The 15,364-nt window shown below is 42.9% G+C and overlaps 1 protein-coding gene and 1 long non-coding RNA gene across 3 annotated transcripts in view; one reads left to right on the top strand and one right to left on the bottom strand.

Annotated features, from left to right (window-relative positions):
* Positions 1-4,740, bottom strand: part of HJURP (Holliday junction recognition protein) — a 19,490-nt gene extending 14,750 nt beyond the window's left edge. Inside the window, exons 1-3 of one of the 2 annotated variants that reach the window (XM_011372354.2) lie at positions 4,471-4,740; positions 4,085-4,151; positions 1,628-1,683 (exon numbers count right to left, since the gene is read on the bottom strand). In XM_011372354.2, the coding sequence (XP_011370656.2) occupies positions 1,628-1,683; positions 4,085-4,151; positions 4,471-4,725 (378 nt within the window). In that variant the 5' untranslated portion in view covers positions 4,726-4,740. The remainder of the gene's footprint in view (positions 1-1,627; positions 1,684-4,084; positions 4,152-4,470) is intronic. The other variant, XM_023537937.1, reaches the window with a different exon arrangement.
* A 68-nt stretch (positions 4,741-4,808) lies between these two features.
* Positions 4,809-9,622, top strand: LOC111746901. The gene is made up of 3 exons (XR_002783304.1): positions 4,809-4,893; positions 8,648-8,752; positions 9,521-9,622. It is a non-coding gene; the product is annotated as an uncharacterized LOC111746901 (long non-coding RNA).
* The last annotated feature ends 5,742 nt before the right edge of the window (positions 9,623-15,364 follow it).

Genomic DNA, 15,364 nt, shown 5'->3' with positions numbered 1-15,364 from the left:
CCCGTGAGGACAGGAAGAAGTGATGAGGCCTCTTTCTGCAGGGATGGCTCAGAGGCGTCGCCTCTAAGAGTCTCGGGGTTTCGGGGCTCCCCGTGAACACTGGGTAACTGAATCCTGCCTGTGCATCTTACGGAGCTGTTTTGTGGCAGGACTTGCCAGGACAATGTCAGTGGGGGTGTAGACGTCCGAGCTCTCACCACGGACCATGCCCAGCTTTCTAATCCCAGGAAAGGGGTTTAAAATTTTGTAGACCCCAGATGGGGGTATTCCCACATTTTAAGCAAAAACCTTAAATAAATGTCCAGATGACAACATTTTGTCACCAGGACCATCAAGCATTGGTCTGATTGATGGGTATCACTAATTAATAAGTATAATTGAAAGAATATATATCTTTTGACCTAATAATCCCACTTCTGAAAAAAAAGGGTGAAATCAATACTAGGAAGAGATCAGGATGATTTTCTGAGGAGTATTTATAATGGGGTCTTATAAAGTTTTATGGGTCCCCAACCATGCCCAATAGTTCATGTACAGTCTACGGCTGACTTCCCCTTACAACAGAGCTGAGTAGCTATGACAGAGACCACATGGCCAGCAAGCCTAAAATAGTTATCATCTGGCCTTTACAGAAAAAGTATAAATCCTGATTTATAATACAGGTGAAAATAGCGAAATGCCTGCCAACGAGAGAGTGGTTAAAAAAAAATGATCGAATTATACAGTGAACAAGGAACGTTCACAACATATATTAAGTGGAAAAAAGAAGGTAATTGTGTGTACTTATATATGTGTATTATAAAGAGGAATCACATTTCACTAAAATATCTTTAGTGACTATCTAGAGAAGTCAGGCCAATTTTAAGTACGTAGTTATGTGTATTTCTAACATTTCTATGACTGAACGTGTTATGTGTGTAGTTAAAGTAATTAATCAGGAGGAAATCTGACTTTAGAACTGCTGATAATCGGGTTGGAACCCTAACCCTGAGGTTTTCACTCTTGGGCACAGGCTCCTCGGCTGAGAAGCGGTGACTAAGCGAATACCCAATGTCCCTGCAGTGGTCACTCTCACGAGACTCCGCAGCAGGCAGGCTGCAGTATCAGCACCTGCCACGGACATGACAGATCACGCAGCTGCAGTGCCCGTAGATAAACTCTGGGTTTTGACAGGTAGCCCAACATGGGCGGAAGGAAGCCTGATCCTGAACACAGTGCCCTCCTCCTTTCAGAAGAAGAAAAGAGGCATTTTTCTTTCCCAGAAGGATCTAAACTTGGTGTTTTCTGGGAGGACCCAACTAGTAAGCTCGCAGCTGTGGCTGAAGCTGGCTCGGCTTTGCACGTGGGGTCCAGCTGTCTGAGCCCCGTGGCCTGAGGCGGAGGAGACGGGGACGGGGCAGGGAACAGAAAGGGCTTAGGCATCACACAGCTTCTCCTTGCACAGAAGAAACGCTGCTGAGTAAATCCTTAAACATAGGAAAACAGGGTGGTAAAGGTGAGAAAACTGGAGGAAGCGCCCCCCAGTGGCCTCCAGCTCTCGGTGCCGTTACAGCTTGCCTGCGCCTTTATTCACGTCAGCGTCCCTCCCCCGCAAGGCACCGCGGCGATAAAATGTGACACTGAATACCTGGGTTTGTCCTTTGTTTCTTTTCTTCACTAGTTTTCCACCCCAAACTTTCAGTCCTTAAGAAAAAGAAATGAAACAAAAATGATCACTTATGTAATCCTAAATACCGAATTTGTTTAATCTACATTCAAAGAAAACCAAAGTGACGGGCAAAAGAAAGTCATGTTATTAAAACAGAGCCATTTTTCTAACTTTCTGTCATTTACCATCTTTGTGAGGTTGAAGGTTATTTAAAAAAATCAAGATTAGACAAGAATCTATTGTCAATGAAAATCTCTCCCACCTGGTGGGCAGCGGCTGGTCAGATTCTGTCATTAAGCCGCAATGTGCAATGGGAACAAGGAACATGTGTAGATCAGGTACTGGCCTCTGGACAGATGCACAGAGGGCGATCTACATACTACCTGGAGGGGGAGAGAGAGCGCTTTCGAGGGCCATCTCCCTACCCGGTGCACAGAGTAAGCGCTTTCTGGGGGCCATCTATGCATTTCGCATATAGAGCAAGCCCTAAGCACTGGGCAGGGAGAGACGCTGAGTTCTGGAGTCCCGCCATTTACTAGTTATAGAACATGGGCAAGATTCTAAATCTCTTCCCAAACCCTCATCTGCTCCCAGATCAGTGCAAGTTAATCAGAAGAGATGGCTGGGTTTCGAGGCTTGAGATGATTGTTAATGATGATAATAACAGAAACTCCCATGGGTGCTTTCAATGTTCAAGCTTTATTCTAAACCCTTCCAAGTGCACCTTAATCTTCTTAAAAACTCACTTACATGTAACTTGAATTGACGCCTACCTGACCCCTTAAGCATAGGCAGTCGCCAAGTTCATTGCACAGATGGAGACATAGCAGGGTCTAGTAACCAGCCCAGGCCACTTGACCATGTGGAGGAGCCATATAGTGAACCCAGGAGTGACTGTGCTCCAGACCACGAAGCCACACAGCCTCTCCAGGACAGGATGATGCTTGAGCATGTGTGCTTGGAATCAAACCCATGCTTTATCCCTTTAGCCAAGTGACAAGGAACAGGTTTCTTCTGCCATGACCCCTGCTAGGAAACAAGGATGATTCCAAAAACAGTGCCTACCTCTCAGGGTTCAGAATCAAAACCATGACACTCTTAGAAGCACATGCTTAGCTGTCAACATATACGAACCGCTGTTCCTTTCCTGCTGCCTTCATCGTTATCAGTGTGGGAGTGTTGGTTCCAGTCTGTTCCCTCACTGGGAATTCACGCTACAAGAGTGGTCAGCTGGCATTCATCAGACGGGCCACTCTTCAGGCTGAGCAACAGGTCCAGGGCCTGTGCTGGCATCAGCTAGGAGCCTGTTCGCTCGCAGGCCTGCAGAGTCAGCATCAGCATCGCTGTCTGGGGACCCAGGGTTGTTTTAACAAGCTTTCCAGATGCTCTTCTCCACCCTAAAGTGTCACCGCTCTCAAGGCGTAGGTGCTTTCATTATTGTTCTCATCAAAATGGGGGTCAGAAATGAGTTTTCACTGGTGAAATTAGTGGTATTTGATCTGTGAACTGGCCAGAATATTTTAGACTCTGCTCATTCTTAGCAAAGCTTGTAGGAACAATTCCTACATAACTCTATGTCCTGCCCTAGGGTTAGTTGTCACTGCCTGTGGCAGACCAGTGAGTAACAGGAATCTGCAGTTGGAATCCCTTAGTTACTGCTTGAGGAAACTTTTCACCCAAGGTAACGCTGGGTCAGCAAAGAAGGGAGGCAGCTAGGACTTCATTTAAAGAGCAGTTCTTATGAAGTTTTTTGTGCCTGTCTACCCAACACACAGCAGAACTGGATCTGAGATTTGCTTTTGTCAGTAATAATGAATTGGTAATAAGGCTGAATGCGAAGAACTGACATCACTCAGTGCAAACTTTCTCCAGCTCTTTAACCAAAGAGAATCCATGAGATTTAAGTCGGTCTGCAACACCACCTATGAAACAGAATGGCTCCTTCTCCCTAGATTTAGGCCAAGGCCCAAGTATTCAGAACCTCAAGGACAGTTATTGCTCTGAGTCAACAGTGTTTACTGGTGCAGGGCACTGTTCCAAGAGCTTCACAAGCACTCTCATGGAACTGTCACAATCTCCACACCAGGTAGATATTATTGTCATCATCTTCATATTTTACAGATGAAGAAACTAAGACATAGCCTGGCTATTAAAGCAACCAGCCCAAGCTGACATGGTTTATTAAATGGCCAGCTGGGACATTTTTTTTTTTTTTTTTAAATCAGGATGCATCTGTCTTCAGAATTGTTTTAATAAGTAATTCTGTTGGGAATAAGTAATTTAAATAATTTATAGGGTCAAGGGAACTAGTTGTGTTTTAGTTCCTATTAAGTGTATTTTCATTAAGAGAGCAGGGACAGCATTCAAACTGTAGGAAGACACTCTTATGTTGACATTCTTAACGGAAAATATTCAGAGGGCGGAATGACTCCCTACCCTGGGGCGTCGTGTAGGTCAGCGTGGACATTTGCACCAGTGGGGCATCCTCGAAGGGCTGGTTGTACTGCAGGAGAGAAAAGGGTGTCCCATCAGGTCTGAGGGTTGCAAGGAACCCCTGACCGGGGTTGCGGAGGCGCCCGCGCGAGGCTGGAAGTCTGGAGACTCCCCAACTTCTTCACCTGCCCCGGACCCTAGACCCCTCTTCCTCTCTCCTTGCCCTCAGCCCCTGATCCCATCTTACCCCTCCCAGACCTCTCCCGCCCCGGTCTCCACCACCCCTCCCCGCCGCTCCCCTTCTTACCACGGTCCCCAGCCCCGTTTTCCCCTTTCCCGCCGGCCTCGCGCCCCCCCGCCCCTCCCAGCGGGCCGGTGGGGGTCCTCACCTTCTCTAGCAACTGCTGCATGTGCCTCTGGAAGCGGTGGTGGCTGTCCCTGAGCTTCTGCAGCAGCGAGTCCTCCCCTGGGAACTCGCTTTCCATGGCGCCGGTAGGCCGCAATCGCGACACCCGCGGGAAAGCGTCCTGGGACCCCTTGCCCGCGTCCTGGTTCAAATAGAGGCTCCGCCCCCCGTCCGCCCCGCGGGCTGCCCATTGGCTGGCGTGGAGGGGCTGGGCGCTGATTGGGCCTTTCAAATACATCCGCGTCCGCTCCGCTCTAAGTGGGGGAGGGGGCGCCGCTGCGCATGCGCTGGGGAAGGGCGCGGCCGTCCGTCCGTCCCGCTGTCCGGGTTCCTGTTACCCCACAGTGCTGCGAGGGGATCCTGGGAGGTCCGTACTGCTTCCCCTGTGGTGCGTGGAGATGTCCAGGTGACGTGCGCCCGAGCTCGCCGCTGGGTGGGCGGCGGCCTCTCACCCCGTCGTCGCCCCGGGCCCTGCCCTGAGCCGGCTCCCCAACCCTGCCCGCCTCGGGTCCCCGCGCGGTAGCGAGAGCCGGGCCCAAGAAAGAACCTCCGCGCCAAATTACGAATACAAAAGAAGGCAGAAAAGTGAGCATACAGTTAGAAGTACCATAAACGTCACAGAATCCAGGGAAATATAATATTTTTATTAATCTCCTGGCACACCTTTTACGTACATATTTTTTAATGCATTCTCGGCCTCTTCATTGATACTAATTTTGTAATGTTTTCTCTAAAGTATAGGAAGATAATTCAGGGTTTCCTCGACTATGGCTGATTGAATTTTCCATACGATGCACATTTTAGAAAAGTTTTATTCAGCTTCATAACTTAGTCGTTTTCGTGTGCTTGTGCCTCGGCTTGCACCCCCAATCCTATCACGCCATCCAGCAGAAATTAGGGGAGAAGGAGGGAGTGAGAAGAACCTCGGGGCTCACGTAGTGTAAGTGTCCAGGAAATATATTGTGATGGATTCAGGTGTGCCACCCAGATCCGCCTTGAGGATGCCCCAGCTGCTGGGAGGGCTGTCTGCGGCCACCTCGGGTGCTGAGGGTCCCTCACCAAGGGCGGTGCAGCCCCAGGGTGACCCAAATCCAGTGGCAGATCCAGGTGGGAGTATGGAGGCTGGGCCATTTCAGTCCAGAACGGGACAGCCCTGACACTCCCGACCGCGCCCCCGCATCTGCTAAGGCAGCATGTCCAGTCTCCATTCTCCCTGTCTCCCACAGGGGCGGGGCCGAAGGGCGCTCCCTAACAAACATCCTGCACACGAGCTCTGTGTCCGAGTCTGCAGCCTGGAGCACCCAGCCTGTGACAAGGACCTAGCTGCAGACTGCACATTCCGTTTGTAGCTTTTCCAGTTTCACAAATCAGCTGAGGTTCCCTCCCCCGACCCCCGACCCCTGACCCCCGACCCCACCCCAGAGTTCAGAAACTTAACATGCTGTTTCTTCTACTGCGTTTGCATGCTCACATGCAGGGGAGTTTTCAAGCATGTAATTGCTTGAAAGTAATTGTCATATTTAGAGACTTAAAGCCTTGGAGAAGGTTTTCTTTTTCTTTTTTAAGGCTTGGAAAACTTTTCTGTGACTCTAACAAGCATGGTAGTGACACTTCTCAAAACTGGCCTCTCCTAGATCCTGGCCCCTTATTCCTAGGAAATCATTCCCAGATTCCAGGGTGTCACTGACTGTCCAAGGATGTGCCTCTATCCCAAGAGCTCACATGCAGGGTCAGGAGAAAGATTTCTCAATCTCAAGTTCATGTCTTGGCCAATCCCCTCTGAACCAGCCAGTGCCAACACACTGGCCCTTGTCATTCAGGCCAGCTGGCCTCCCAGTCCCCTCTGCCTGGCTTTCCCCATCCCATGGTTCAAACTGGTGGCCAGCAAAGGAAGGAGTCCTGCACAATGCTCCCAATGTAACACCATTCCCTACAAACGCGGCTCCCCGTCACGCCCCCCACCTTTTGCACACAGACACCTTAGCGGCCTAAACGTGACCTCAAGAACCCAGACCTGCTTCATAAACTGCCCCACCACTCCACACCTCCATGTAAGCTTCATCCCTTGCAGCGGAAGTGGCAGGGTGCAGCACCTCTGGGTCTCAAGGGATTTCTGCAGGCAGCAGCGCTGAGGCTGTGCTCAGCCCCAGTCAGGGTCTCTGCTTCTGGCTGCACCTGCACAGCACCCTCTGCTGTCATGGCCAGAATTTTCACCCCTAAGGGTTTAAAATGAAGTACATAAGAAATAATCCTCACGGGACTAATTTTATGTCTGTTCTCATAAAATGTGCCTGAATTTTATAATGTTTTACATAATACATGAGGACTTATTCTGCAGAGAGTTGCCATGCACATAATTTTATGTTGGAAAGGTGTGGAAATTTCACCACCTGTTTGTGGTTGGAGAAGCACAGCTTCTGTTTGGTCCCAGTGTTGACAAAAATTGCTATGTCGCAGCAAAAGCGTCGGTCAGAGATGAATGATCAGCCACAAGCATCAAGCTCCATCCGTCAGGCTGCCAAGAAAAATGTTTACTTTCTTCTGTCACTCCAGGGTTGATGAAAACAAAGGGACTGTGAGATAGCTGATGACAAGCTGACTTTCCAAAAGGTGTCAGTCAAAGCTCACAAAGTGTGTGTATTCTTTGCTTTAATGAGTTTACTTTTGGGGATCTATCCTAAGTAATTAAGGACGTTGGTGAGGATTTAGCTGCAAGACCTTTAGCGAAGCGCTTTTTATAAAGTCCAATGACTAGAAAGAAGGTTGAGTAAATGGTGATATATATCTGTGTCACATTAACCACGGTTTTGAAGAACTATATTTAGTGGCATCCAAAATGTGCATGATTTTTCCTTAGTATAAATGGAGGTCACAAGCATGTATTATATATCTGCATTTAAAAATATACATCATATGCTTTAAAAATCTAAGTATGTATATGCAGATTGTCTCCATGTTATCTCTGGATGATGGTAGTATGGATTATTTTTCGTATTAGTTTTTCTCAGCTGCATTTTCTAGAATGAACATGTATTCCGCAGTTATGAGCATGCATTACTCCTGTAATAAAAAACACAGCAGAACCAATCATGTGTTTTTATTTTGGCTTTACAAAATTAGAGACCGTTTACCCAAATAAGACACAGATGGCCCCAAACATTCTAAAACATTTTTTTTCATAATGATACCTCACCTCCCAGCTTTTACCTAGAAATGCTTTTTTCCCTGGGAAAAGTAGGGCCCAGCTCTCTCTGGTGAGGTTTCTACCTCAGTTTCATGTGGTGGGAAATTGCTTTTTATTCTTCGCTTTAGGCTTTTTGCAATACAAATACACTCTTAGGGTCATGATTAATGTGTTTTAATGGGCTATCCGTTTTAAAAATCAATGAAAAGAATTTACATTAAAAATAGAAGGCAATTAGATAGATTTGGCTGACCTATTTTTAATCAACCCCATTATTTATGGATCTGAAAAGTCTCAGGACCTCTTTCACTGGAGCAGTCAAGGATTACCTCTTCTGTTATTATGTGTGAATAATTTTAAAACAGGAGTCACCAGGTTAATTGATCATTTGCTAAGTACTTTTCAAAAAAAATTACCTACCTTGGAAATGTTCCAAGATGGCTTCTGCCCTTTCTTTTATCAGCCCATTGCAGTTCCTTCTTACTGCCCAAGGCTCACTGAAGTTAGTCTGAAAGGTACAGAAGACACTGTTCTGTTTTTTGAAAAGTTTTGGTGCAAATTAGCTTTTACATTAATACTGTTACACCTTCCCTCAACTGTCTTTACCTTTTTACATTCAACCTCTGTCACTATTGACTCTAATGTTCTTACTTCTTGCAAGAAATAAGAATTATTTCTGTGTCTCTTGTTTATCACAATTATTTCTTAACATTGTTATAGAATTGTTTTTTTTTTTAATTCTCATTTGTTTTCTTGTTCTAAATGTCTTGCTTATATCCGCAATTTTTTTCTGTTGCTGAATGGGATATATATATTTTAGAATGTTTTATGAATTTTCTTCATTCTATAGTTTTGACAGAATTTGACAGAAAAAAAATAACTCCCATTTTAATACCTACTCCTTTCTGTGGCCTGCAAATAGTATTTTTATCATATACTTGAATTTTTTATGAAAATTTTTATTCTTCGTTTGCAGCCATTCCCCTGAAGTTATCATGAAATTTGCTGGGGTGCAGGGAAGAAGCCTAAGAAACCAATGGAAAATGTTTCCTTGACCCGGAGCATTTGGAAGTCACTTGCGGTAAGTGTCCTTGAGCCTGACAGTTCCAGAGGGAACTGTGAACTTCTTCCTTGAAGGGTTCTTGGAGTTTGAGTTAGTGCGCTTAAGGATATTGACATGCAAACTGAAATGAAGACAGCCCGTCATGAAGGCCATGTGGTGACGGCTTTCTCCTGCCCGTGTGGATCCTGCTCATTTGTACTGTGGGTTCATGGTTCACCAGGCTGGGGCATCGTGATGGTTTATTTTATGTGTCGACTTGACTAGGCTATGGGATACCCAGAAAGCTGGTAAAACATTAGTTCTGGGTGTGTCTGCAGAGCCGTTTTCAAAAGAGTAGTGTTTGAATCGGGAACCTAGTGAAGCAGACAGCCTTCCCCAGCGTGAGCGGGCATCCCCCAGAGTGTTGGGGACCTGGAGAGAGCGAAAAGGCGGAGGAAGGGAGAATTCGCTCTCTCTGCCTGACCGAGTGAGTCTGGACTACTTTCCTGAGACTGGGCCTTAAACCATCAGCCCGCCGGTTCTTGACGCCTTCAAACTCAGACAGGAACCAGCTCTCCTGGGTCTCCAGCTTGCAGGGGGCTGATCGTGGGACTTCTCAGCCTCCATAATCACATGAGCCATTCCTTACAATAAATCCCAGATATTTGTTGAGGACTTTTTATGGTCCATCTTGGTGACTGAGCACTTAAAAAGAAAGTGTCTCATTGTCTGTGTCACTGAAGCCAAGTTGTTCGATTATATTGTTCTGGTCTCTCATATCCTTACTAATTTTCTGTCTTCTTCTAGCAATTACTGAGAGAAGAATTTGGAATTTTCCAACGGAAATTGTGGATTTGTTTATTTCTTCATTCAATTCTGTAAGTTTTTGCTTCGTGTATAAAACTCTGCTGTTATCTACATTTAGGATTGTTATATCTTCTTCGTGAATTGATCACTTTATCGTTTTATTATATCCTCCTTTATCTCTGGTGTATTCCCGTTCTGAAGTCTAATTTGTCTGTTATTAATATAACCATTCCATCTTAGTTTCGATTAGTGTTCGAAGGGTATATCCTTTTCTTTTCATTTTCTTTCATTTTATTTATGTCCTTATGTTTAAAGTTGATTTCTCATAGAGAGCATCTAGTTGCATTTCGCTTTTTTTAAAAAAGAAAACTCTGATTTAATATCTCTGCTTTTTATTTTGTGAGTTTAGGCCATTCACATTTAACGTAATTATGGACATGGTTGAGACATGATCTCCTTTCTAGTTGTTTTCTATTGTCCCACGTGCTTTTGTTCTCTTTTCCTCTATTTCAGCCTATTTTTAGATGAATTATTTTCTCTAATTCCATCCTATTTCCACCATTGGCTTGACATTTTGAAATGGTTGTCCCGGGGTTTACAAGACACATTTTTGATTTATCGCAAATGTATCTCACATTTTTGATTTATCACAAATGTATCTCAAATGATAGTACATAGCTTCAAACGTGGCATAAGAATCTTACAACAATACATTTACGATTCCTTCATCCCTTCCTTGAGTCCTCGTCGCCATATGTTTTACTTTTACATATGTCGTAAACCCCATAACACATTGTTTCTGTTCATCTGAAATGAATTCAGTTAATCTCTAGAGCAATTAAAAGCCGAAGAGTGTTTTGTATGTACTTTCATTTTTACTGTTTCTGGAGAGCTTTCTTTCTTTATTATTGTATTTCTTTGGTCTGAAATTTTTCTTTTATCATTTCTTGTAGTATGTCTGCTGACAATAGATTTTTTCTTGGCTTATTTTTTGTTCGAAAAAGTCTTCATTTGGTTTTCAGTCAAAAAAATGTTTTTGATGGTTATGGAATTCTTACAGTTAGTTCTGTTTCCCACCACGGCTTTAAATGTCACTCCATCGTCTTCTGTATTGTCTAGTTTCTGGTGAGCTGTCTACCATCATTCTTATTTTCGTTCCTTTGTATGTTATGTGCCTTTATTTGTGTGCCATCAAGATTTCACCTTTGTTTTTCAGCAGTTCGACTGTTATGTTTCGAGGGGAGTGTGTGCACACACATTGATATTTTTTTCCTGTTTGTAGTTCTATTCTTAGATCTCTGGTTTGATATCTTATATTACTTTTAGATAATTCTCAGACACTTTATTCTGCCCCCTTCCTTCTCACTCTTCCTTCTGAAACTTCAACTGTGTGTGTGTGTGTGTCCATCTCATATAGTCTCACTGCTCGGGGATCCTCTGTTCCCTGCCTGCCCCCTACTCTTTGTTATTTTTATATTTCGGTTCAGGTGATTCCTACTGATCTATCTCTACGTTCACTAGTTTTTCTTCAGCTGTGTCAAGGATACTGATGAACTCATTAAGGGAAGTCTTCATTCCTGATACCATGTTTTTATTTCTAGCATTTCTATTTGACCTTTCCTTATCATTTTTATCTTTGTGCTTAAATTATTCATCTGTTCATGCATGCTGCTCAACTTTTCTATTACAGCCTTTAAAATATTAAATTATAAAGTTCAGGTTTGAAGTTTCCAACATCTGGGTCATCTCTGGGTTGACTTTTTTCTTAATGATGGGTTGGTTTTTTTTTTTCTTCTTGCTTTTGTTTTATTGGATTTAGGTCATCAGATATAGAAGAAACTTAGGCAAATAATGTTTTCTTGGAAATCACGATTCTTCCTCTGTCAAGCCATTAGTGAAGGGAGTTGGTCAATCTAGTCAAAAGCTGAGCTGGGTTTGGGTTTTATTGTTGCTTTGATTACATTCAGTGCCCTATATGCTTCAAATTTCTCAGTGGTGGGCTGCTTTTGCCTTATGTTTAGGGCGGACTTGGGTTTCCATAGGGTTTTTCTCCATGTTCCTGCTCCGCCCTCAGTTTTCAGCCATTTCTGAATTGATCACTGAATGCCCATCTCACACACTGGGGGTGGAGGTGGGGTGGGGTTGGAAGGGGTGTCATATCCTCCATGATCTGGTTCCTTTCCCAGGAGTGGCTGCTGTTTGCTTGTTACTCTGTGCTAGGCTATGTCATGGGTTTTCTGTTATTGTGGTCCATCTCCAGTCTTAGGGAGAAAAGAAAAATTTTTGCCTTGCAGAAGACATAAATAAAGTAAATGTTAAGCCACAGATTTGGAGAAGGTATTTGTGAGGCAGAAAACTCCACCTCCTAATGAAGGATTAATATTTAGAATATATAAAGAATCTCTTCAAATTAATAAGAAAAACAATAGAAAAAAGGACGAAAGACTTGCGAATGCCTTTCAGAGAAAGAAATCTCCCTTACTTCTATGACCTGAACACAGCTGCTGTGTACCTGGGTCTTGGTGTGTGAGTTGCAGCTGGTTTTTTTTTTTTTTTTCCTTAAATACTTATTCCCACCCCCATAGAAGCCAAATTTTGCATTGTATCTGTGTCTGGACATCTTTGCCTGGTATTGGTGTAGAATTTTAGGCTCAAGATAGTCTAGTGCTCTCACCAAACAGTAAATTCTTTTCTACCTTTCCCCTGGGTGAAATGCATCTCTGTTCTTGCTTTGAAGGAGACACGTTCTACTGCTCCTCCCCAGAACTTTTAAGTTTTTCGAAGAGGTGTAATTTTTAATTGCTTTATAACATACTCTTGCATGTTTATACCACGGTTAACTGCATCGCTGGTAGATCTTTAGGTTTTATTTTATTTTCGCAATTAAGACTAGTGTCTGCTGTAACATATGTGTACCTAAAATTTGTCTGAATTTCCTCAGAATACATTGATAGGAGAATCGCAGAATGTATGAACATTTGAAAGCTTTTAATATATAGCGCTAAATTACTTTCCGGAACGTGCGATCCGACCTGCATTTCCATCACTGATGTCAGAGTGGCCCCGTTTCCTTCTCCTTCATCAACACTGACCATGACCATGAAAAGAAAACATTGACCACATGCAAAAAAGGCATCATTTGCCTCTTGTGAAAACTAGTTGGGTTGAGCATTTTTTTTTCACATATTTATTAGCCCTTGACGTATACTATAGTTTTAGTATTTTTCTTATTCATTTATGCAATATTTTATATTAAAAATGTGTCTATGTCATATTGCTGTAGTTGTGTTTTTCAGATTGTTGTTCTTTTAAATTGCTTGTAATAAAAATAAATAAAAAAGGGCCAAAGACTTAAACTGTACAGAAAATCTGTCAAGAAATTGTTGAGGAGAGAATGGTCCAAGTGTTAAATGCTGTCGAGAGGTCGAGTCGAAGGAGAAGCGTTCTTTGAGTTTGTCTGCATGGATACGATTGCCGGCCTTAGGGAGAGACCTGTGGACCGGGGGATGGAGGTAGCGATAGTGATATGGATTGCTGGGACATGGTTTATTGGTGTTGTCCCGGGGTTTACAAGACACATTTTTGATTTATCACAAATGTATCTCAAATGATAGTACATAGCTTCAAACGTGGCATAAGAATCTTACAACAATACATTTACGATTCCTTCATCCCTTCCTTGAGTCCTCGTCGCCATATGTTTCACTTTTACATATGTCGTAAACCCCATAACACATTGTTTCTGTTCATCTGAAATGAATTCAGTTAATCTCTAGAGCAATTAAAAGCCGAAGAGTGTTTTGTATGTACTTTCATTTTTACTGTTTCTGGAGAGCTTTATTTCTTTATTATTGTATTTCTTTGGTCTGAAATTTTTCTTTTATCATTTCTTGTAGTATGTCTGCTGACAATAGATTTTTTCTTGGCTTATTTTTTGTTCGAAAAAGTCTTCATTTGGTTTTCAGTCAAAAAAATGTTTTTGATGGTTATGGAATTCTTACAGTTAGTTCTGTTTCCCACCACGGCTTTAAATGTCACTCCATCGTCTTCTGTATTGTCTAGTTTCTGGTGAGCTGTCTACCATCATTCTTATTTTCGTTCCTTTGTATGTTATGTGCCTTTATTTGTGTGCCATCAAGATTTCACCTTTATTTTTCAGCAGTTCGACTGTTATGTTTCGAGGGGAGTGTGTGCACACACATTGATATTTTTTTCCTGTTTGTAGTTCTATTCTTAGATCTCTGGTTTGATATCTTATATTACTTTTAGATAATTCTCAGACACTTTATTCTGCCCCCTTCCTTCTCACTCTTCCTTCTGAAACTTCAACTGTGTGTGTGTGTGTGTCCATCTCATATAGTCTCACTGCTCGGGGATCCTCTGTTCCCTGCCTGCCCCCTACTCTTTGTTATTTTTATATTTCGGTTCAGGTGATTCCTACTGATCTATCTCTACGTTCACTAGTTTTTCTTCAGCTGTGTCAAGGATACTGATGAACTCATTAAGGGAAGTCTTCATTCCTGATACCATGTTTTTATTTCTAGCATTTCTATTTGACCTTTCCTTATCATTTTTATCTTTGTGCTTAAATTATTCATCTGTTCATGCATGCTGCTCAACTTTTCTATTACAGCCTTTAAAATATTAAATTATAAAGTTCAGGTTTGAAGTTTCCAACATCTGGGTCATCTCTGGGTTGACTTTTTTCTTAATGATGGGTTGGTTTTTTTTTTTCTTCTTGCTTTTGTTTTATTGGATTTAGGTCATCAGATATAGAAGAAACTTAGGCAAATAATGTTTTCTTGGAAATCACGATTCTTCCTCTGTCAAGCCATTAGTGAAGGGAGTTGGTCAATCTAGTCAAAAGCTGAGCTGGGTTTGGGTTTTATTGTTGCTTTGATTACATTCAGTGCCCTATATGCTTCAAATTTCTCAGTGGTGGGCTGCTTTTGCCTTATGTTTAGGGCGGACTTGGGTTTCCATAGGGTTTTTCTCCATGTTCCTGCTCCGCCCTCAGTTTTCAGCCATTTCTGAATTGATCACTGAATGCCCATCTCACACACTGGGGGTGGAGGTGGGGTGGGGTTGGAAGGGGTGTCATATCCTCCATGATCTGGTTCCTTTCCCAGGAGTGGCTGCTGTTTGCTTGTTACTCTGTGCTAGGCTATGTCATGGGTTTTCTGTTATTGTGGTCCATCTCCAGTCTTAGGGAGAAAAGAAAAATTTTTGCCTTGCAGAAGACATAAATAAAGTAAATGTTAAGCCACAGATTTGGAGAAGGTATTTGTGAGGCAGAAAACTCCACCTCCTAATGAAGGATTAATATTTAGAATATATAAAGAATCTCTTCAAATTAATAAGAAAAACAATAGAAAAAAGGACGAAAGACTTGCGAATGCCTTTCAGAGAAAGAAATCTCCCTTACTTCTATGACCTGAACACAGCTGCTGTGTACCTGGGTCTTGGTGTGTGAGTTGCAGCTGGTTTTTTTTTTTTTTTTCCTTAAATACTTATTCCCACCCCCATAGAAGCCAAATTTTGCATTGTATCTGTGTCTGGACATCTTTGCCTGGTATTGGTGTAGAATTTTAGGCTCAAGATAGTCTAGTGCTCTCACCAAACAGTAAATTCTTTTCTACCTTTCCCCTGGGTGAAATGCATCTCTGTTCTTGCTTTGAAGGAGACACGTTCTACTGCTCCTCCCCAGAACTTTTAAGTTTTTCGAAGAGGTGTAATTTTTAATTGCTTTATAACATACTCTTGCATGTTTATACCACGGTTAACTGCATCGCTGGTAGATCTTTAGGTTTTATTTTATTTTCGCAATTAAGACTAGTGTCTGCT

The sequence above is a fragment of the Pteropus vampyrus genome, unplaced genomic scaffold, assembly GCF_000151845.1.
Source record: "Pteropus vampyrus isolate Shadow unplaced genomic scaffold, Pvam_2.0 Scaffold204, whole genome shotgun sequence".
NCBI lineage: Eukaryota > Metazoa > Chordata > Mammalia > Chiroptera > Pteropodidae > Pteropus > Pteropus vampyrus.
Note: the sequence above shows the minus strand (reverse complement) of the source record. Positions and strands in the feature narration are given on the sequence as shown.